At 53.7% G+C, this 19,625-nt stretch overlaps 2 protein-coding genes across 4 annotated transcripts; both read left to right on the top strand.

Moving 5' to 3' along the window:
- The first annotated feature begins 4,863 nt into the window (after positions 1-4,863).
- Positions 4,864-12,743, top strand: Spns1 (SPNS lysolipid transporter 1, lysophospholipid). Its single transcript, XM_021635904.2, has 12 exons — positions 4,864-5,612; positions 5,717-5,782; positions 7,336-7,472; positions 8,443-8,594; positions 8,691-8,757; positions 9,810-9,955; positions 10,158-10,313; positions 10,600-10,789; positions 11,136-11,201; positions 11,479-11,577; positions 11,887-12,058; positions 12,402-12,743. The coding sequence occupies exons 1-12, from the start codon at positions 5,372-5,374 to the stop codon at positions 12,494-12,496; spliced, it is 1,587 nt and encodes a 528-aa protein (XP_021491579.1). The 5' UTR covers positions 4,864-5,371; the 3' UTR covers positions 12,497-12,743.
- Positions 12,744-12,866: 123 nt separating this feature from the next.
- Positions 12,867-18,410, top strand: Lat (linker for activation of T cells). 3 transcript variants are annotated; one of them, XM_060366854.1, is made up of 12 exons: positions 12,942-13,615; positions 13,804-13,831; positions 13,938-13,972; positions 14,190-14,277; positions 14,489-14,553; positions 14,637-14,666; positions 14,748-14,811; positions 14,890-14,984; positions 17,598-17,660; positions 17,757-17,819; positions 17,918-18,016; positions 18,169-18,410. In XM_060366854.1, the coding sequence occupies exons 1-11, from the start codon at positions 13,513-13,515 to the stop codon at positions 17,995-17,997; spliced, it is 714 nt and encodes a 237-aa protein (XP_060222837.1). In that variant the 5' UTR covers positions 12,942-13,512; the 3' UTR covers positions 17,998-18,016; positions 18,169-18,410. The 3 variants fall into 3 exon arrangements, with proteins under 3 accessions (XP_021491626.1, XP_060222838.1, XP_060222837.1); XM_021635951.2 differs by having other exon boundaries at positions 12,867-13,615; positions 14,637-14,811; XM_060366855.1 differs by lacking the exon at positions 14,637-14,666 and having other exon boundaries at positions 12,933-13,615.
- Positions 18,411-19,625: the final 1,215 nt, after the last annotated feature.

Raw genomic sequence — 19,625 nt, forward strand, 5'->3', positions numbered from 1 at the left:
GCACTTGATGATTTCTGTCTTTGTGGCTCTTATGTGATCCAAGATGAAGTTCTTGTGACAGAGACCATTAGATGTTCCCAAACACCCATTCTTTCTTGTCCTTGGCTAGCAAAACCCATGGCTTTTAACAGTACAGAGACACTCTGAATGAAGACACTAGAACCAGCTTTTTGAGTCTATGAAACGGCCACAGACTCAACTAACTAAAAATTATTAAGGAAACTTGGGCATGAGATTACCTTGCCTGTAATCTCAACATTTGGGAGGGAGGAGGTTTGTGAATTTGAGGCTAGTCAGGGCTACATACCAAGATCATATATATGTGTATAATATATATATACTGTTACTCAGTAGGCTGAGGCAGTATTTGAAGGCTCAAGGCCTGCTTGGGCTAGAGTGAGTTCAAGACCAGCCTGGCCCACATTCTGAAACCCTGTCTCAAAGACAAAACACTGGGCTGAAGGCAGAGCTCCGCGGTGGTGTGCTTGCCTGGCTTCAGGGTCAATCCCTAGCTTCTTGAGTTCTGTGGGGTTGCTCAGCCATGTGGCTGGACCTCTGACCCCTTAGCAAGTGCTAGAAGGTCCAGTCTTCCTCCAGTTTCCCCTTGTACTTAACAAAGACTTCCTTTGAAACATTTATGAACGTGTCACAGGCCAGTTGTGGCACTTCCCATGATCTCATTTCTCAGGGCAACCCTAGGAAGCAGAACTTTTACGGAGAAACTAAAGCTTAATGAGATTAAACCTGCTAATCCCCACAGTTCACCCACTGCAGAGTCAGATTTAGATACAAGTGGGCTTGACCTGAGTGAGACTCGGGACTCTTGAGACTGGCACACTTGAGTGCGCGCACAGTGTCCTGGGATCCAGGTACAGCGCTGTGGAGCTGGCTCGGCGGCGAAGGGCACTTGCTGCTCTTGTAAAGGAACAGAGTTCAGTTCTCAGCACGCTCATCAGGCAGCTCACAACTGCCTGAAACTCAACCCAGGGGATCCAGTGTCCTCTTCCGGCCCCCCAGGCATTTGTGCACATGTGGGTGCACAGACATACACACGAATAAATCATTTGTTTTTAAATGAAGGGCCAGATACTGTTGTTATAAAAAAGGAAAATCCCAACTGTGTGATTTTACCAATGAAGACTCAGGAGCCAGATGCTGGGGTGAAAACCTGCTAGCTCAGAGAGGCAGAGAAAGCACCCAGCTGACATTCCTTCTCAGCTCACATCTCGGAAGAAAAAGCCCAAAATTCACTAGCTCAAATCACAGCCCAGAAGGAAAAGGCCAAAAAACCCAAGGCCAAAGGCTTGCTAGGTCAAAGCTCCAAAAGCTCAAAGGCCAGAGAGCTAAAGCCAACGAGCTCAAGAGCAAAAGCCAAAAAGTCCTTTCTTCTTCTCCACGCTGTCTTAAATACCCCTCAACTCAGAGTCCCTCCCACTCTTTAATCCCTGTCAGCTGGCTTCTTGCTCTGATCTCTTGACCGAGGGTTAACTTTATTAACCTGTGTACAGAAAGCTCTAAGATTAAAGATGTGTGTTTAATCTAGGGCTGGGTGAACCACACCATTATCACCTGTTTACAATAAACAGAAAGTTCTTGGATTAAAGGTGTGTGATAGGGCTCAACCACACCAAACAAGAAACAGGGTTTTACAGTTCACACTTTTGAGGTTCACAACGCGATCAAATAGCCTGACAACAAGATAGGGTGGCACACACCCTTAATCTTGGCACTCAGGAGGCAGATGCAGGGGGAGTCTCTGTGAGTTCAAGGCCAGCCAGAGTGACATTGTGAGAGACCGCCCCATCTCAAAAAAAAAAGGGGGGGGGGAGAAGTGGGTAGGAGCACTTGAGTGACTACTCAGCGGTTAAGAACACTCACCGCTCTTGCAGAGAGGACCCAGGGTTGGTTCCCAGCACTCGCATGGTAGCTTACAACCACCTGCTAATTTCTGTTCCAGCAGATCCCACTCCCTTTCCAGACCTCTGAGGGCACCAAGCGCAGACACACACACACACTCATAAAACAGAATGTGTGTATGCACTGGAGCATGTGATTGCAGCAGCGAGGCTCTGGACCTCCTGAGGCTCTGAGGAGCCTGGGATGCTTCACTCTGTTGGGTAGTGGTTTTCTACGTAGCTCAAGCTATTATTCTCTGACTCAGGATCTTTGTGCCTCAGCCTCCCAGGTGCTGGGATTGCAGATGTGTGGCACACACCGGCTATTTTGCCTTCTCTTCTGTACCTTTGCAATCTCCATTCTCCCCAACCTCCTCCTAATTCGGAGGCTAGTTCTCCTTAAAAGCTCTTGCAGAGCTGGTGATGACATTTTCATGTCCCACCTTAGCATGAAACAAGGCTCTCTACCTTCCTCAACTTCTGTTTGATTGTCTGTTTCCTGTCTTCCCATCAGTCTGTAAGTGCTTGGCAAACAAGGTCTTGCTGTTTTCAACAAGGTCCAGCCCCAATGTTCATGATCTCACCAGTCACTGCCTCCCCAAAGCTTATTAAAGGAATACATTTCATGTCTCAGAGAACCCCACTGCCGCCCATTTCAGTGAATGTGTCACCCCCGCCCCGTTTCTGTGCTGAGGATGGAAACCAGGCCCTCATTTAGGCTGGGCAGGTGTTCTACCACTGAGCTATGGTCCAACCGTAAGCACAGGCTGGGCCCCACCCCCCGTAAACTTCACCTTCCTTGGTCTACTCCACAACTGCTCCCCACACCTGGATGGAGTTTTGATATGTGGCCCAGCTAGCTTCTAACCAGCTTCTGCCTTCCGTTTGTTCTCAGGCCAGCGCCTTCAGTCCCTCTCCATCCCATGTCCTGCCTGCTAACACCACTGCTTCCCTCTCACCCCCTCTCTGCCACCGATTGTCAGCTCTTCTCAAATTCCAACTCAATTTTAATACTGATTTTTATTTATTTATTTATTTATTTATTTATTTATTTTTTGAGATGAGACTCGTTAGATAGCCCAGACAGCCTCCAACTCCTGGGTTCGAGTGATCCACTTACCTCAACCTCCTGAGCTCCCGGGACTATAGGTGTGTACCCAGCCACTAGATTTTTCTACGAATTGAGTAATGCAGTCCAGCTTCCTTCATCTAACGGTGGTTTGAAATTTTAACCCTCTGTTAGGTTTTTAGTTCGCATGCGTGTCATGGCACATGTGTGATGCAGAGGACAGTTGTGGCAGTCAGTTCCCTTTGAGTCTTAGGGATGGAACTCAGGTTGTCAACGTTGGCAGCAAGTATTCTATCCTCCCAGTCCTCTTGCTGGTCCTTACGTATTTTTGAGCTTTTATCTCTCTCATCACCATCTAGTCCAGGCTGGCTTAGGACTCTCAATATAGCTCAGCCTCAAACCCTCAAACTTTTGTCTACCTCTTCCTCCTCCCCCTGAGAGAGAATCTTTATTTTCAATTATTTGTAATGTTTTTGAGACTGGGTCTTATGTACCCAAAGATCACCTTAAAGTTAACTATTGCCATGTATCAAGGACCACTGTGAACTTCCAATCTTCCTCCCTCTACCATCTGCCATGGCCTGGCAAATGTGGTGCTGGGGGATTGCAGGGTTTCAGGCATGCTAGGCAAATATGGTATCAATTAACCACATCCTCCGTTCTGGGAGTGGGATCACAAAGCAGTGCTTTCATAGAATTACAGTAATTTGTGTTCAGAAAAACAAGTGCCAGAGGGGGTGCCACACAACTTTAGTACCAGCACTTATAGGGGTGTGTACGGGAGACATACAGATCTCGGTGAGTTTGTGGCTACCCTGGTCTAAAAACTGAGTTCGAGGCCAGCCTGGTCTAGAGAGTTCCAGGACAGCCAGAGCTCTGCAGAGAAAACAACAACAACAACAACAAAAAGTTAGTTCCAGAACAGTCAGAGCTGTTAACACAAAGAATATTTGGAAGAAAATAAAAGAAAGAAAAATAAATAAAAACAACAAGCCAAAACAAACAAAAAAAGAACTTCTGCCTTGAGTGCTGAGCTAAAAGGCTTACGTTACCACAGCCATGGAACTGGGTTTTGTTTGTTTTGTATTATTTGTTGTTGCTTTTGGTTTTTCGAGACAGGGTTTCTTCGTGTAGCCATGGCTATCCTGGATCACGCTCTGTAGACCAGTTTGGCCTTGAACTCACTGTGATCCTCCTGCCTCTGCTTCCTGCGTGCTGGGGTTACGCCCAGCTTGTTTGTTGGTTTTTGAGACAAGGTTACTTTTTTTTGTAGACCTGGTTGTCAAGGAACTCGCTCTACAGACCCAGGCTGGCCTCGAACTCAAAAATCTGCCTGCCCCTGCCTCTCTAATGTTAAGATTAGAGGCACTATGCTATCACCGCCTGGTTTTTGTATAGGGTTCTCATTCTTGGTTCTTCACGTGGCGGTTCATTGGTTCTGAGCCCCTGCCTGTTCTACAGGAGAGACAGCAGAGGGCGCGAGGCCTCCAGTCTTGGTGGGCTGGAGGAAAACTCGCTGTGGCCATAGCTGGCGCATGCCCTTCCTCCTAATCTACAGGCATCTTTTTGTTTGAGTCAGGGTCTCACTCTGTACGTGGCCCGGCTGACCTGGCACTCGCTATGCAAGCCAGGCTGTCCTTGGAGTTGCAAAGATCCGCTTGCCCCCGCCTCCTGAGCCCTGGGCGTTCACTGACACCCCCGACTCTGTAGGACTCTCAAGTGTCCACAGTGACGGCTCACGGTTGGGGAAAAAAAAAGAGGGGGGGCAGATGCTCAGGGCTATTCATCCAGCAATGACTGAGCAATGAAGCTCTCCGCCAGTCACGGAGAAAAAAAAAAAAGAGGAACCTGCTCACTGGCATCCGCAGAGACGTGTTAATTCCCAACCTCCGTGATCCACGACTTCACCAGTTTGCGAGGCCCCCCGGAGGCTGCTGGTGGAAGCAGGAACGAGCGTCGGGTTGCCATGGCGCCCAGCTGGGCGCACGAGCCCGAGAGGTCCCGGAGGCTTCCGTAGTCGGCGGCGCGTCACGTGCTCAAAGCCTGCCCCGGGTGACTCTGTCCGATAGGGCTCCGGTGTCACATGACCCGCTGTGGGGCAACATGGTGGCGGCCGCGATGCTGCGCCGGGACTGAGCGACGGCGAGTGTGGTGCGCTCCTTCCCGGGGTGAGGAGTGTGTCAGCGTGAGGAAGGGGGCCCCGTCCCCCCGCTCCTGTCCCCGACGTCGCCTGCGCCGCACGCGTCCTCTCCTCCGTCGGAACCGGAGGGAATGACGAGGTCCGCGGCTTTGACCCTTCGTGCTCAGTGCCTCGGAGCGCGCTCCTAGCCGACCGTGGGCAACCCTCCGCGCCGCCTCTCCTCCACCCTCCTCCGGCCGGAGGTGGCACCGGGGCGTGGGCGGGACCATGGCCGGGTCGGACACGGCGCCGTTCCTCAGCCAAGCGGACGACCCGGAGGACGGGCCGGCGCCTGGACATCCGGGGCTGCCGGGGCCCTTGGGGCATCCTAAGTCCGGGGAGCCGGAGGTCCCGGATCCTGAGAGGCTGCAGCGCGTCACTGGGCTATCTCAGAGCCGCTCGATCCTCATCGTGGCGGTGCTGTGCTACATCAACCTCCTCAACTACATGGACCGCTTCACCGTGGCTGGTAGGCGCTGCCCTTCCCAAGGAGGGACGGGGTGGGGGCGAAGGAGCAGTTCCCCAGGACGGGGTCGCCTCTCCGCGCTCAGCCGGAGGTTTTTTCCTTTCCAGGCGTTCTTCCCGACATCGAGCAATTCTTCAACATCGGGGACGGTAGTTCTGGCCTCATCCAGACTGGTGAGTGAGGCAGCCCCTGCGTGCGCACCCACTTGCTCTTTGGGCTTACACACATGCAGGTTTGCCTGCTGAGGCCTTGTTGGCCAGAGCTCATGGAGGTGATGATCCTGACTGCTCTAGGGCTGTCCAGTTGAGCCGGGACGGAACACTTACAGAGAGGGCCAGCCGCTTACTGTCTGACGTTAGGTAACACCCTCTCTGAGCCTCACCTTTCTGGTCTGTGGAAGGAAGCTAGTGATAAAATGGGCGGATTAAAAAATGGACTGGTGTGAATGTCCAGTGTGGCACTAGTAGGCACCCGGAAATAATGGCAGGAGTACTTGGGGCCGCTGTGGGGGAAAGTCTTTATTTCCTTCCTTTTTATTCTGAGAACCTACTATGTGCCAGGCCCTAGCAGTGCACCCTAGGAATGGTAGGAGCCCTAATAGGACCTTGGCGAGGCAGGCGAGGCATTCTTGCCTCCGTATCCTTCCATCAGCTGAGGAAAAGTTGCTTTCTCAGCTGTGGATGGGGAGAGCACAGAACTGCCTGTGTTTTTCTAAGTGAACTCAGACTTTGAGAAGAGTTAAGATTTGCCCAGGGCCACATAAGCAGATGGGTGAACAGCAATACCAGGTCTTGAAGTGTTTGTTTTCCCTGCTCCAAGCCAATGAGGAACTGGAGTGAGGCATTTTAAGTGTGGAGAAATCCGAAGCAGGTCGTAGTTCAAGCTGGCATTTCATTAGAGAAGCAGATCTTTCCAGACAGTTTCATTTATTCTTTTTTTATTCGGTACACGTGACGTGAGCACTTGTTTTGTGCTAGTTGTGGATTAAATGAGACACTCAGAGACTTGGCCCCCACAGGAGCTGACATCCTCCTGAGCCTGAGGGGTTAATTAAAATGGGATAACTTTCAGATGGATAAGTGACATGTAAAAGACAGTGTAGAGCCAGGTGCTGGCACAATTCTTCAGTCTCCGCACTTAGGAGGCAAAGGCTGGCGGAGCACTGTGAGTTCAGGGCAGTCTGCGTAAGTCTGCGTACACATAATGAGACGTTCTCTCCTTCCTCCTCCCCAGAAAGAAAAGAAAACAAGCATAGGGTGTTTGCTAATCTGGTTAAATGTCTGAGTTGGAGCTTGAAGCGGTTGAGTTCCAGATAGAGGGGACATTTGGGCGTTGAACCGTAACGTGGTATTGGCCGTTGCCATGAGGGTGTGTGAAGAATGGAGAGAGGAAAAGAGGAAGGGGCTGGATTTGCTAGGACATGGTGGGGGGTGTGTGTGATGTAGATTGATTTTGTTTCGGGCTGGGTAGAAGGGAGGGAGCGCAGCTGTATGATCCATTCTATAAAAGACGTTTTGGAAAGTTGTGAACGTGACCCTGGTTCATTGCTCTGATAGGCTACAGGTTTGGGATGGGGATGGTGTGACATCACTGAAGAGGAGGGTGGGGAATCTCTGTTTAGGAATGTCTCTTCCGTGATCCCTAGCTGGAGAAGAGGTGGGGGACACGGGGTGGGGGGGGATGTGGAGGGACCTGGACTGGGCTGTGACTCTCTGCTTCCCCCCAGTGTTCATTTCCAGTTACATGGTGTTGGCACCAGTGTTTGGCTACCTGGGTGACAGGTACAATCGAAAGTACCTCATGTGCGGGGGCATTGCCTTCTGGTCCCTGGTGACACTGGGGTCATCTTTCATCCCCAAAGAGGTGAGGCCCTGCACTTTCTCCCCCACTCCCCATCAATATTTGCTGTTGCTCTGTGAAGTCATTTTGGACTGAGTGTAGAGGGCCCTCCGTAGTTTCCTTGCTCTGTGCCATTTCACTCTCATCATCGCCTGAGGTAGCCTGCCCACTCCATCCTGGTTGGCTTTCTTCTCCAGCTTCCCTCCACTCGCCATTTCTCTCATCCCCTAACTCCTCTCCCAGTGAACACACCGGTCTTTCTTCACCACGGATCTCTGTGCATATGGCCGCCATCATCTCCCTTCCTGGCGCTGGGCTTCCTCCTAAGCCCGGTGCTAGTGTGGGTGAGAGAGCAGCCGGGGTCAGCTGTCGCTTGGCCTGTGCTTCCTCAGCTCCCCCTCAAGCGCTGCCCTGCTGTGTGGACAGCAGTGTTCTCCTGGTTGCTTCATGTGGCTCGTCTTGCGGATCTCCAGGGAGCCTCTGACACAATGACCCACTTCTCCCTTCCGAAAAAAACACATGATGCCACACATGCTACCATTTCCCTCCTGCTTCCCCAGCTGTTGAGACCTTCCCCCGTGTGTTACCCTCAGCCCCAGACCCTAGTGCCATGTACCCTGGCCTCAGCTCCAGGTGTCTTTGGTAAGCAGATAATCCCCCAGCTAAGATCATTTTTCACCACTGGAGGTGTCTTAGGTGGGAGGGAAAAGTAGGTTTATTTTACACCTCCTGAGTGCAAAGTCCTCTCAGTGTCATTGTGACCAAACTGTTGTTGTTCCCCTTTTGCAGATGAGGAAAGTGAGGCTCAGAAAGGTTAAGTTATTTTCTCAAAGTCACAGCTAGTCAGTGGAGCCAGGATTCCAGCCAGGTCTGTGTGACTCTAAACCCAGGCCTCTCTCACCGTCCCCCGCCGTCTCTCCAGCACTAGCTGGCGAGTCTCCTGGGAGGCTGGCTCCAGGGTGGGGTGCCACCTCCCCCGTGTCTCCTTTCCCAGCGTTTCTGGCTGCTCCTCCTGACCCGGGGCCTGGTGGGGGTCGGGGAGGCCAGTTACTCCACCATTGCGCCCACTCTGATCGCCGACCTCTTCGTGGCAGACCGGCGGAGCCGGATGCTCAGCGTCTTCTACTTCGCCATTCCCGTGGGCAGGTGAGTAGGCTGTGGGCCTGCTGTGGGGCGAGGGCTTGGTGAGGCGATGGCCGACCAACAGGCGCCCTCTTCTCCCCTCGCCTTCCCTTCCCACAGCGGCCTAGGTTACATTGCCGGCTCCAAAGTGAAGGATGTGGCCGGAGACTGGCACTGGGCTTTGCGGGTGAGTCTGGTCATAGTGTGGGGAGTCAGCCACATCCTTACTGATCTCCCTCTCTGACCTTCAGATACTCTCTTAAGTCTCTTTAAAAAAAAAAAAAGTTCTGAGTTCAATTGCCAGCGACCATAAACATGGTGGCTCATAACCGTCTCTAGTGAGATATGGTGCCCTCTTCTGTCGTGCAGGTGTACCTGCAGGTAGAACACTATATAAATAATAAGTAAACCTTAAAAAGTGGGGCAGAGTGTACGTGTGCGTACCTGCCTGCCTGCCTGAGTCTGGGAGTCAGAGGTCAACTTCTTCACCCGAGGGATCTGGAGATTGGACTCAGGTTGTCAGGCAGGGCAGCGAGACCCTTTACCCACTAGACCAGCTCGCTAGCCCAGCATACTCCCTTTTTATGGCAGTGCTCACTCCACTGAGGCTGCAGCAAGCCTGCTCCTCAGTGAGGAGCCGGAGGTTTTGCTTGTAGATGACAGGAACCCACTGTAAAGCCAAGTCTCAGAAAGGGACAGAATTCATTTTCCTAATGGCAGGTGAAGCCGACCCAGGACCCCCATGCCGTCACTGGGTCTGCTCATTTTTGTTGCAGCTCTCCTTTCCTTTCTCCCATGGTAACTTTATTCTCCTGCTTTTTGGGAGTCCCCAGGGATCGCCTTTCAACCGAGCAACTTGGATCCTTGAACAGTAGTCATGAGATGATATCTGATTGGATGATCCTAGGTCCCATGCCTATTATGTAATCAGTTACGGAAGGCGGGAGACTCAGCAGTCCTTTTGGTTAGGTCTTAGCTCCAGTTTGCACCACATGAAGTGAGAGAAATTTACGTCTGGGGTCCCTGAAACAAAATCAAGGTGCTGTTACCAAAGAAGAAGCAATGACAGGCTTGTTAAAACGGAGTGCCCCCAGTAGCAAGCCTTCCCAGGCGTCAGCCCCAGCGTCTCTGAACCAGCACCTGTGAGGTGCTTAAGACCTTGGGAGCTAGCCCTAGCTCACTCCTGCTTGCCCTAGAGGTTTAGTATCCCCTGTGCTCCAAGGCTCGCTCTTTCTCCAGGTCACACCAGGTCTCGGGGTGCTAGCCGTCCTGCTGCTGTTCCTGGTGGTCCAAGAGCCCCCAAGAGGAGCTGTGGAGCGCCACTCAGGTTCACCGCCCCTGAGCCCCACCTCATGGTGGGCAGATCTGAAGGCGCTGGCACGAAAGTGAGTTCACCCCTCTCTTCCACATCTGAGGCCTCAGCTGGGGCTGGAGTCCTAAACAGGCCAAGTTTTCTGTCCTGCCAGGAGGCCATATTTAGGGCCAGAGATGCGGGCACAGATCACATCCGAGTCCTGACATCAGAATAAGCCAGGGACAGGGAGGAGGGCATGTTCGTGGGGTCTGACTTCCTCCCAATGTCTGCAGCCCTAGTTTCGTCCTGTCTTCCCTCGGCTTCACTGCTGTGGCCTTCGTCACGGGCTCCCTGGCTCTCTGGGCACCAGCGTTCCTGCTGCGCTCCCGTGTCGTGCTGGGAGAGACTCTGCCCTGTCTCCCTGGAGACTCCTGCTCTTCCTCTGACAGGTACTTGTGAGGGGCTGACGGGATGACTGCATGGTGGGGGTGGGGCCAGGGGAGGCATGGGGGGAATTCAGATTTGGGCCAGGAGAGTTCCAATTCTGACTCTACCAGCCACCTCTGCTCTTGGAGTCTTGGTTTCTGGTTCTAAGAACCACGTGATGAGGTAACCTATGGGCACTGGAGTTCTGTACTGGATGGATTTGGGTGTGAGGGCCCCTGGGGTGGACTGGCCCTCTAGGTCAGAGGGCCTCGCAAAGGAATGGCTCCCATGCTCCTCCCCCACTCCTAGTCTCATCTTTGGACTCATCACCTGCCTGACTGGAGTCCTGGGTGTGGGCCTGGGTGTGGAGATCAGCCGCCGCCTCCGCCGCTTCAACCCTCGCGCCGACCCATTGGTTTGTGCAGCCGGCCTCCTGGGCTCCGCGCCTTTCCTCTTCCTGTCCCTGGCCTGTGCCCGGGGTAGCATCGTGGCCACCTATGTGAGTAGGATGCCAGGGGTCTGGTGGGTATCTTTGCACGGGGGCAGGAGGGGTGCTACGGCCTTCCTGGGTACCTCCATGTCCATTGAGGATGACTGCCAGCAGCCAGTTCCGTGTGCGGGGTCAGCCAGCAGAGTGTCTCAGTGCAGGCTGAAGGTGGAGCGCTTCCTTTCAGACCGCAGCTCTGGGCCTCCCCAGCTGGGTGATGCTGGCAAAGCCGAGTGACCTTGCTGTTCCCTCGGATGTAAAGCCAGACTGAGGCTAGCCCCTGCCTCATGGGGCGTGGTGGGGACCCAGTTAATGGATGAGCCTGGTCATGTGATTCCCTCCCACTTCTACCGCCCAGATTTTTATCTTTATCGGGGAGACCCTGTTGTCCATGAACTGGGCCATTGTGGCGGACATCCTGTTGGTGAGTAGCTGGGATACAGATACAGGTTAGTCCAGAGGCTGGCGGGAGCAGGGAGTCAGAAGGTGGTATTTGATTTGATCTGAATTCTGGCCTTTCCCTTTCAAACCTTAGCCCCAGGTGTATTCCAGCCCCAGAGGGGCCTCTGGGCCCGGCCCGTCTCGTGTCTGCTTGCCCTTAGCCTCAGTGATGAATTTGTCTTGGGCCTGCAGTGGGCCATGGCCTTGGTCTCTCTGGGCAGTCCTACCGAGAATCCTTCTAAGTTCCCCTCTCCCCCCAGTATGTGGTGATCCCAACTCGCCGTTCCACTGCTGAGGCCTTCCAGATAGTGCTGTCTCATTTGCTGGGTGACGCGGGGAGCCCTTACCTCATCGGGCTGGTAAGTGCTCTTCTTGGCTGGGATGGGAGGTAGTGGGGACCTGGTACCCGTGCCCTGGCTGCTGGCTGGCAGCTGGTGGCTTGAGCCTGGGTGGGTGGGATAGTCTGGCGTAGCTGGGCAATAGCCACCCACTTGTGGTGCCTCTCCCCTTGGGTCCTCTGGGGGGTGGGAAGGAAGTTGGATGGAGGTTACCCATTAGGCTGTGGGTCTCCCCCTGTAGCACAAATGCTCCCCTTTCTAGACGCCACTGTTCCTTTTCTTGGTGTTCAGGGCTCCCCATCCCTGGGTCTCTGACTCTTGTCTCTGCAGATCTCCGACCGCCTCCGACGGAGCTGGCCCCCTTCCTTCTTGTCTGAGTTCCGGGCCCTGCAGTTCTCACTCATGCTCTGTGCTTTTGTTGGGGCGCTGGGTGGCGCGGCCTTCCTGGGCACCGCCATGTTTATTGAGAATGACCGCCGGAGGGCCCAGCTCCACGTGCAGGGTCAGTGAGGGCCACTGTGGGTCCCCCTTCACAGAACTCCTATCTGTCTGTCCGTCTGTTGGCCCACATCTCTTAGTCCACACTTCTCCCTCACCCAGACCAGCCCACCCACATGCCACCAGCCACCTGCCAGGGTCAAGCGCACCAGCTTCCCAGGCCCTGAGCTTCCCACTCTGAGCTCCAAGTCTGTCTCAGAGTGGATCGGGCTTTCTGTCTGTACGCAGCCCTGAGGGCTCCTGCCGCTGCTTATGTCCTGCTCCTGTCTGTGCCCCTCCGCTTCTCTGTCCTCTGTCCCCTGCTGGCTCTTCTCTGACTGACCTTGGCTCCCGTCCCTTCCTTGCAGGTCTGTTGCATGAGACGGGGCCCTCAGATGACCGGATTGTGGTGCCTCAGCGAGGCCGTTCTACCCGGGTCCCTGTGTCCAGCGTGCTCATCTGAGGAGCTGTTGCTCACCTAGCCACAGATGCGTCACGGCTGGTCCTGGGCCTACCCCAGCCAGTGCCCGGGCAGAAGCCCTCACCAGGCCCAGGTCCAAGGAAGAGGCCCTGGGGTATGTCCCAGCTCCCAGACACTACATGAGCAGCCCAAGGAAGAGATCGGGGTCCAGAAATGGGGGGTGTCCTCTGCACTAGGGCAGCCCGAGGGGTTTGGTGCTATTTGTAATGGAATAAAATTTGTAAGCAGACTCCAACTGACTGCTTGTCTCTCTGTGGGTGTCACTGGCTTCAGGGAATGTGTGTGGCCTCAGGATAACCAGGGGCTCTCGGGTCACCCTGTGGGCATGTTCCTGACTTCTGGGCAGGGCGATCGGGAAGGAGGGCTGCTCTTGAGTGAGCTGGCTTGGTATGACCGTGACTCACTGTGGGCCCCTGGAAGTCACTCTCCAACAGGCAAGCCTGGGGAGCAGGGCCAGTGCTGCCCTGCTCTGCACGGGCCCAGGCGTTCTCCCAGCCAGGGATGGGGAGGCCACAGCTGGCCTGGTCCCAGTGGAGGGGTTACCTCATCCCGCAGCCTCAGAGCCTTCCTTCGCACAGTCCCTCTGCCTCCTCCCCCTTCCCTCCACTGGGTGGGGGTGAGTGGGCAGGGGGCAGGCGCAGCCCGCTGAGGAGCCTGATGATTTCCTGCCCTCACCACAGCTTCCTGTCGCACGAGGGTGGTGAGAAGGAGAGGCAGGCGGGGAGCGAGAGAGGGGCAGGTACAGCTGGGCACAAGGGATCACCGAGCAGCTGGTAGCTGGGGCGCAGGCCCCGACTCAGGCTCTGGGACCAGCGTCTTCCCCAGCCGACACCGATCTCAACGCAGTCCAGCAAGGGAGCGTGGCCATTGAGCCTGGAAGAAGAACTCGGCTGCCTGCCTCCTGATCCCAGACTGGGGCCCGCTCGGTCCCACAGCCCTGCTGCCACTCTGCCTAGAGGGGCTGCAGCGCGGCGGGGCCCCGGGCAGGTGCTCTGCAGATGGAAGCAGACACTCTGAGCCCCGTGGAGCTGGGCCTCCTGCTGCTGCCCTTCTTGGTCACGCTCCTGGCTGCCCTGTGTGTGCGCTGCCGAGAGCTGCCGGGTAAGTGGGGAGCTTTGGGCTGCCGGGTGCTGGGTGCTGCACCAGAGCCTCGAGCCGTCCTCGGCTCCCGCATCTTCTGTCTGTCTATTCCTGTCTCAGTCCTGCCGGGGGTTGGGGGCTTGGGAAGTTCTGAGTATCTTTCCTGCTGGCTCGCCCTGATCCCACCTCATCGGCCCTCTCTCCTCCAGCCTCCTATGACAGCGCTTCCACAGAGAGGTGAGTGTGCACTCCTGGGTCCCCGTGTGTCTCCCCTTTGTTCGGATGAAGGGCTTGGGGCAGGGGCCCTCTTGGTCCTGAACCCACGGTGTCTCTTTCCTGCCAGTTTGTCCCCGAGGAGCATCCTCATGAAGCCACCTCGTGAGTGCAGTGTCCTCGGCCTTCCTTGAGGGTTCTTGAAAGCGTGCCTTTGTCCTGTCCACCCTTAGCTGTCCGCAGGGCTATTACCTGGGCTGGGCTGGAGGGAAGTGGGAGCCCCTGTGGCATGGTTTTTAGGGGCACATTTGTCCTTAGAGGCCTTGACGAGGGTGGGGGGATGTTGGAGGTCATTCCCTGAAGCTTTGCTCTGCGTCCTCAGAATTAACCGTCCTCCGCACACCTGCCGCTTCCTACCCTCATGTTACTTCCTTCCCACCCCTGAGGCAGCCAGACCTGCTCCCCATTCCGTGAGTATGCCTCAACTTTCTTCCATTCCACTGTTCCTCCTCACCTTCTAGGATGGGACACAAGTGCACACACACACACACACACACACACACGCACACGCACACACACACACACACACACACACACACACACACACACACGGATTCCTGCTGTAACCCCTCTTGCCCCCAGAGTCCTAACCAGACATAATCCCTGACCTCTGACCTCCAGGAGATCCCCACAGCCCCTTGGGGGCTGCCATCGGATGCCATCTTCCCGGCAGGATTCGGATGACGGTAAGGGTGTGGAGGGCTGGAGGGCCGAGGGGAGGGTGTGCAACCGGAGCTGACTCGGCCTTCCTCTCCCTCTCTCTTTGAAGCCAACAGTGTGGCGAGCTACGAGAATCAGGGTGGGTGTCGGGTCTGGAGGGCTGGGTGGGGTGGGGAGGCTGTGCCTGTCCCAGGTCAGGTTGACATCCCCTCTCTCCCAGGGCCGGCCTGCGAGAATGTGAATGAAGATGAGGATGAGGAGGACTGTCCCAACGAGGGCTACCTGTGAGTGGGGAGATGGGAGGTCGGAGGTGGGGGTGGAAGGTGGGTGCCCGCTCTCAACTCCTCACTCTTTCCTTCCAGAGAGGTGCTTCCGGACAGCACCCCCGCCACCATTCCCGAGGCGCCCTCTGCCCCTGTGCCCAGCAACCCTGGATTCCGAGACAGCGCCTTCTCCAGTAAGTCAGGGTTTCTGTACTCCTCCTTCCGCCATGTGCTGGCAGCTACTCCTCTCTTCCCTCTCCTTTCTGTGATGATCGCCGACCTTCCATTTCCTCCTTCAGAAGCTGGACTTCCTGCTTCTCACTTCCGACTGTCTTACTTTTCTTTTCACTTTTCCTTCCTGTCCCATTAAGAAATTTCCTGACTCTTCTCTAACCCTTCCATTGAAATTTCATTTCTTGGATGGATGTGAGGGCATATGCCTATAATCCTAGCATCAGGAGGCTGTGGCAGGAGGGTTGAGTTTGAGGCTAGCCTGGGCTACATGGTAAGACCCTGTCTCAAAAACCAAAACAGCACTGCCATCAACAAAAAGAAAAAAAAAATTTCTCTGATCTGAAAGCTTTTTTTTTTTTCGACTTCTCAGTGTACTTTTTGTATAGTATCCTGTTCTTGTTTCTTGGAAACAGTATCTGTAAGAACTTTTTCCTTTTGTTTTTGTTTCAGACAAGTTTTCTCTCTAGCTTTGGCTGTCCTTTGTAGACCAGGCTGGCCATGAACTCACAGCAATCTGCTGCCTCTGCCTCCCAGAGCGCTGGGATCAAAGGCGTGTGCCATCATGTCAGACTTTCTGTACGAACTTTGATTAGAGGTTGTTTTTCTCTGTGTGTCTCTTTATGTCTCTGTCTCTCACACACACACTCTCTCTCACTGAAGATTTCTTCTGCTTACCATGTGGTCTTTGTTTCTCTTGGGCTGCTTTTCTCTGCTTTGATCTCTTTCCTCCCTAGTCTCCTTCCTTGAGCTTGCCTCAGAGTCTGGTGATCTTCGGCTTCCTACCTTCTCTCTATATAGCATGAGTATCCCTTACCTGAAACACCTAAGTACAGATTTGGAGATGTTTATAAATATATAATGAAGTCTCTTGGGGATGAAACTGAAGGTTAAACATGGAATTTATTTATGTTATATATATGTATAGTCTGAAGGTAGGTTTTTGGTTTGGTTTGGTTTTTTAGAGACAGGGTTTCTCTGTGTATCCTTGACTGTCCTGGACTTGCTTTGTAGACCAGGCTGGGCTCAAACTCACAGAGATCCACCTGCCTCTCCCTCCCCAAGTGCTGGGATTACAGGCGTGAGCCACTGCTCCCAGCTTATTTTTATTTTTTGAGACAGGGCTTCATTGTATAGGCTGTCCTGAACTTGATTTCTAGACCAGGGTAGCCTTGAACTCATTGAGAGCTGCCTGTCTCTGCCTCCTGGGTGCTCGGGTTAAAGGAGTGTGTCACCATGCTCAGTCTTGAAGGTAGTTTTATACACATTTTAATTAATCTTTTGCATGAAACCAAAATTCCATTGTGTGGAATTTTCCATTTGTAGCATCACGTCAGTACTGAAAAGGTTTGGGATTTTGGAGTATTTTAAATTTTAATTCAGGAAATTCTAACCTCCTGTATTTACTGTAAACTATTATGTACTCTGGATCTGTTTTTTGTTGTTGTTTGTTTTGAGGCAGGGTTTCTCTGTGCTGTCTTAATTGTCCTGGATTCACTTTCTAGACCAGTGTGGAACTCACAGAGATCCACCTGCCTCTGCCTCCAAGTGCTGGGATTACAGGCGTGAGCCACAGCGCCTGGCTGTTTGGGTTTTGTGGGGTTTTTATTTTGTTTTGGTTGAGACAGAATCTCACTTTGTAGCCATGGCTGCCCTGGAACTTGGTCCTGTAGACTTGTCTGGCCTTTAATTCCTAGAGCTCCAGTTGCCTCTGCCTCTGAGTGTGGGATTACAAATGTCTTCTCTTTTCTTCCATTTGGCTTTTTTTTGTTTATTTAGCTTTTTCTTTTCCAATTTTTTTTTCAAGACAGGATCCCTCTTTGTAGCCCTGGCTGTCTTGGAACTCACTCTGTAGACTAGGCTGGCCCTGAACCTAAATTACCTCCTGCTGCAGGCTTCTGGAACCACAAGCTGGCTCAGGGTTTATTAACAGATACATAGTGTCTAGCAGGCTGTATTTTATAATTTACTGTTTTAATCCTCACGGTCGACCTTTGAGGCAGGTCCTGTTATGAACTTCATTCTACAGATGAGGAAACTGAGGCATAGTGTGTATAGGTAACTTATCTGAGGTTACATAGCTGCTTAGCGCTGGAGCTGGGATTTGAACCAGGATATCTGACTCCAAAGCCCAGCGTGTCTACATAGTCATATAGAAACCAGAAAGCAAAAGGCCATGTAACACTGTGAATGTTGTCCATGGGCCTGGGCAGGTGTGGTGTGAGTAATGGCTGGTAGTATTGAGATGCCAGACAGGTCTGATGAAGAGGGGATGCCATCTGGACCAAGCTCTCTGTACTCTGAGCTCCTTTGATCCCTGCTCCCCAGCCGCACTGCCAGAGTCCTGTACTGTCGCTGTTCCATTTCCCAGTGGCGCTGGTCCAGTGGATCTCCGTCCACCTCCATGGCCCTTACCCAGGCTGCTCCCCGTGCTTTTCATGAACATTCTTTCTGTATTGCGGTGGGTTTGGGGAGGCTGTGTTTTGGAGACCTGGATGTCCGAGTCGGGGGGCTTCTGGGAACCAGCGCCTGGCTGAGTATCTTCTAGTAACTGCTCTGCAATGGCGTTCCTACAGTGGAGTCGGGTGAAGATTACGTGAACGTCCCCGAGAGTGAGGAGAGTGCAGATGCGTCCCTAGGTAGGTGACTGCGTTCCGAGAATGGCCCCTAGCCTCTCTCCACCCTCTCCCTGGCCTGCCCTTCACATGACTGTCCCTCCTGACCTGTCCCCACAGATGGGAGCCGGGAGTATGTGAATGTGTCCGAGGAGCTGCAGCCGGTGACCAGGGCTGAGCTGGGTGTGTACCGAGGTGTGAGGGGACAGAGGCGGGCGGGCCACCCTGAGCAGACAGCCCGCAGGCTGAACACCAGTGTCCCCTCTGCCTTTCCCTCCCAGATACTGTGAACTCCCAGGAGGTGGCTGATGAAGAGGAGGGGGTGGGTGGAGAGGAAGCTCCCGATTATGAGAATCTGTAGGAGGTTAACCGAGAGCCTGGTGAGTGGCTTCTGACCCCACTCCTGCCGTGGACCCTGTTGCAGGACGCCCTTCCTGGCCACCCCCAACGGTTAGGCACAGACTTTGTGGCTCTGGATTTCCAGTTGGTTTCATGAGTTCCTGACTCTCTCCCCCGCTCTGCTGTGTTTCAGCTGCAGCTGGTCTGTCCTGGAACTGGACTTGCTGGGAGGGCTGAACTGGGCAGCTGGGAGTGTCTCTGAGGGACACCCACTTGACCTCTGCCTTGCCAACAGCCTGAGAATCTCCCATAACTTATTGTCACTTTGGGGTCCAGTCTGGGTCCCCAGTATTCCGCACCTTCTGGTGAAGTCTGAGAATGAATCTAGTTCCAGCCTGACTCTGTCATGGAATAAAGGTCATATGGCCCAAAGTCTTCCTTTTGTTTTTTGGTTTGGTTTGGTTTTCGTTTTCGTTTAATTGGGACAGGGTCTTGCTATGTCGATCAGGCTGGCCTTGAACCTGTGGGTGGTCATCCTCTGCCTCCTGAGTGCTGGGATTGCAGGTGTGTATCATAATGCAGAACTGCCAGCAGCCCTGTTGGTTTTGAGGTCCCCGAAGGCTGGGTGTAGGCCGTGTTGGTTTGAGGGACTACCTTTTTCTTTATGGGATGTTTGTGAATGTGTGCATACATGACATACATGACGTGTGTGTGTGTGTGTGTGTGTGTGTGTGTGTATGTGTGTGCAGTCAAAGTGTCTGGACAGCTGTTTGTGGGTCTCCTTCCTTTACAGGGTCTGACCACCCTCTCAACAGTCTTTGTCAAATATTGTAAGTGACAGCAGACAATCACTTGGACACAGCCATGTTCTGAGTGAGGCCTATGACCCAGCCTGGCCTTTCTGGGGCTCAGGATCTCCTCAAAAGTAGTTCATCAAAGTGCAGCTGCTCATTGCGACAGTGGCAGAGCAGGGTACGGGACACCTCTGGTGGGGAGTGTGTGTCAGCAGAAGACCCCACCTTGATGACTCTCTTTTTCTATACTCGAAAAACAAAAGGCTGGTCTTGATGGCCTCAGTAGGTCTCTTGGTTCTTGCCTTTTTCGTGGTTCTCCGTGAAACACTGAACTGGTCTGAACAAATCAGGCAAGGTGGTATAAACCGGTTAATCTCAGCTGTTCCCAGGGTTGAGGTGAGAGGATTCCTAGAGCCCAGGAGTTCAAAGCCAGCCCAGTACGGGTAGTGGGAATCTACCTTAGCCCCCACCAAAGTGGCTAAGGCAACTTCCGTCCAGGTGCAGCCATTAAGCCGCAGTGCGGCTGTGGAGACGGACCTGCGGCTCTTCTGGAAGTGTCAGCTTAGTAGGTGTGGAAGTGGGTTATGGCTTAGCGAGGGCTTGTTTACCTCACCTGACCTCCTCGCCTGTTTTCTCTCATCAGGATCCTCTCTTGTCCCAGTTCTGTGCGGGGTTTAGAAGCACCGACCCAGCCCTCTGTCCAGGGACATGAGCTGGTCCCTTCCCGCACTGCACGATGGTTGAGGTTGCAGATTTGCAGATGTATTTCACTGTGGTCCACAGGGCAGTGGGATCTGGGGTTTCCGCAGGAGACCCCTTTTCATCCCGGCTCCAACGGGGCTGGAAGTTGTAGTTC

Source organism: Meriones unguiculatus, chromosome 14, assembly GCF_030254825.1.
Source record: "Meriones unguiculatus strain TT.TT164.6M chromosome 14, Bangor_MerUng_6.1, whole genome shotgun sequence".
Taxonomy (NCBI): domain Eukaryota; kingdom Metazoa; phylum Chordata; class Mammalia; order Rodentia; family Muridae; genus Meriones; species Meriones unguiculatus.

Bases quoted from the DNA above. Each gene is read 5' to 3' on its own strand.
- Spns1 (XM_021635904.2), top strand. From the start codon at position 5,372: ATGGCCGGGTCGGACACGGCGCCGTTCCTCAGCCAAGCGGACGACCCG. The intron at 5,783-7,335 runs GTGAGTGAGGCA...GCTTCCCCCCAG, and splicing joins TTCTGGCCTCATCCAGACTG to TGTTCATTTCCAGTTACATG. The intron at 9,956-10,157 runs GTGAGTTCACCC...CAATGTCTGCAG, and splicing joins CTGAAGGCGCTGGCACGAAA to CCCTAGTTTCGTCCTGTCTT.
- Lat (XM_021635951.2), top strand. From the start codon at position 13,513: ATGGAAGCAGACACTCTGAGCCCCGTGGAGCTGGGCCTCCTGCTGCTG. The intron at 14,554-14,636 runs GTAAGGGTGTGG...CTCTCTTTGAAG, and splicing joins CCGGCAGGATTCGGATGACG to CCAACAGTGTGGCGAGCTAC. The intron at 14,812-14,889 runs GTGAGTGGGGAG...CTTTCCTTCCAG, and splicing joins TGTCCCAACGAGGGCTACCT to AGAGGTGCTTCCGGACAGCA.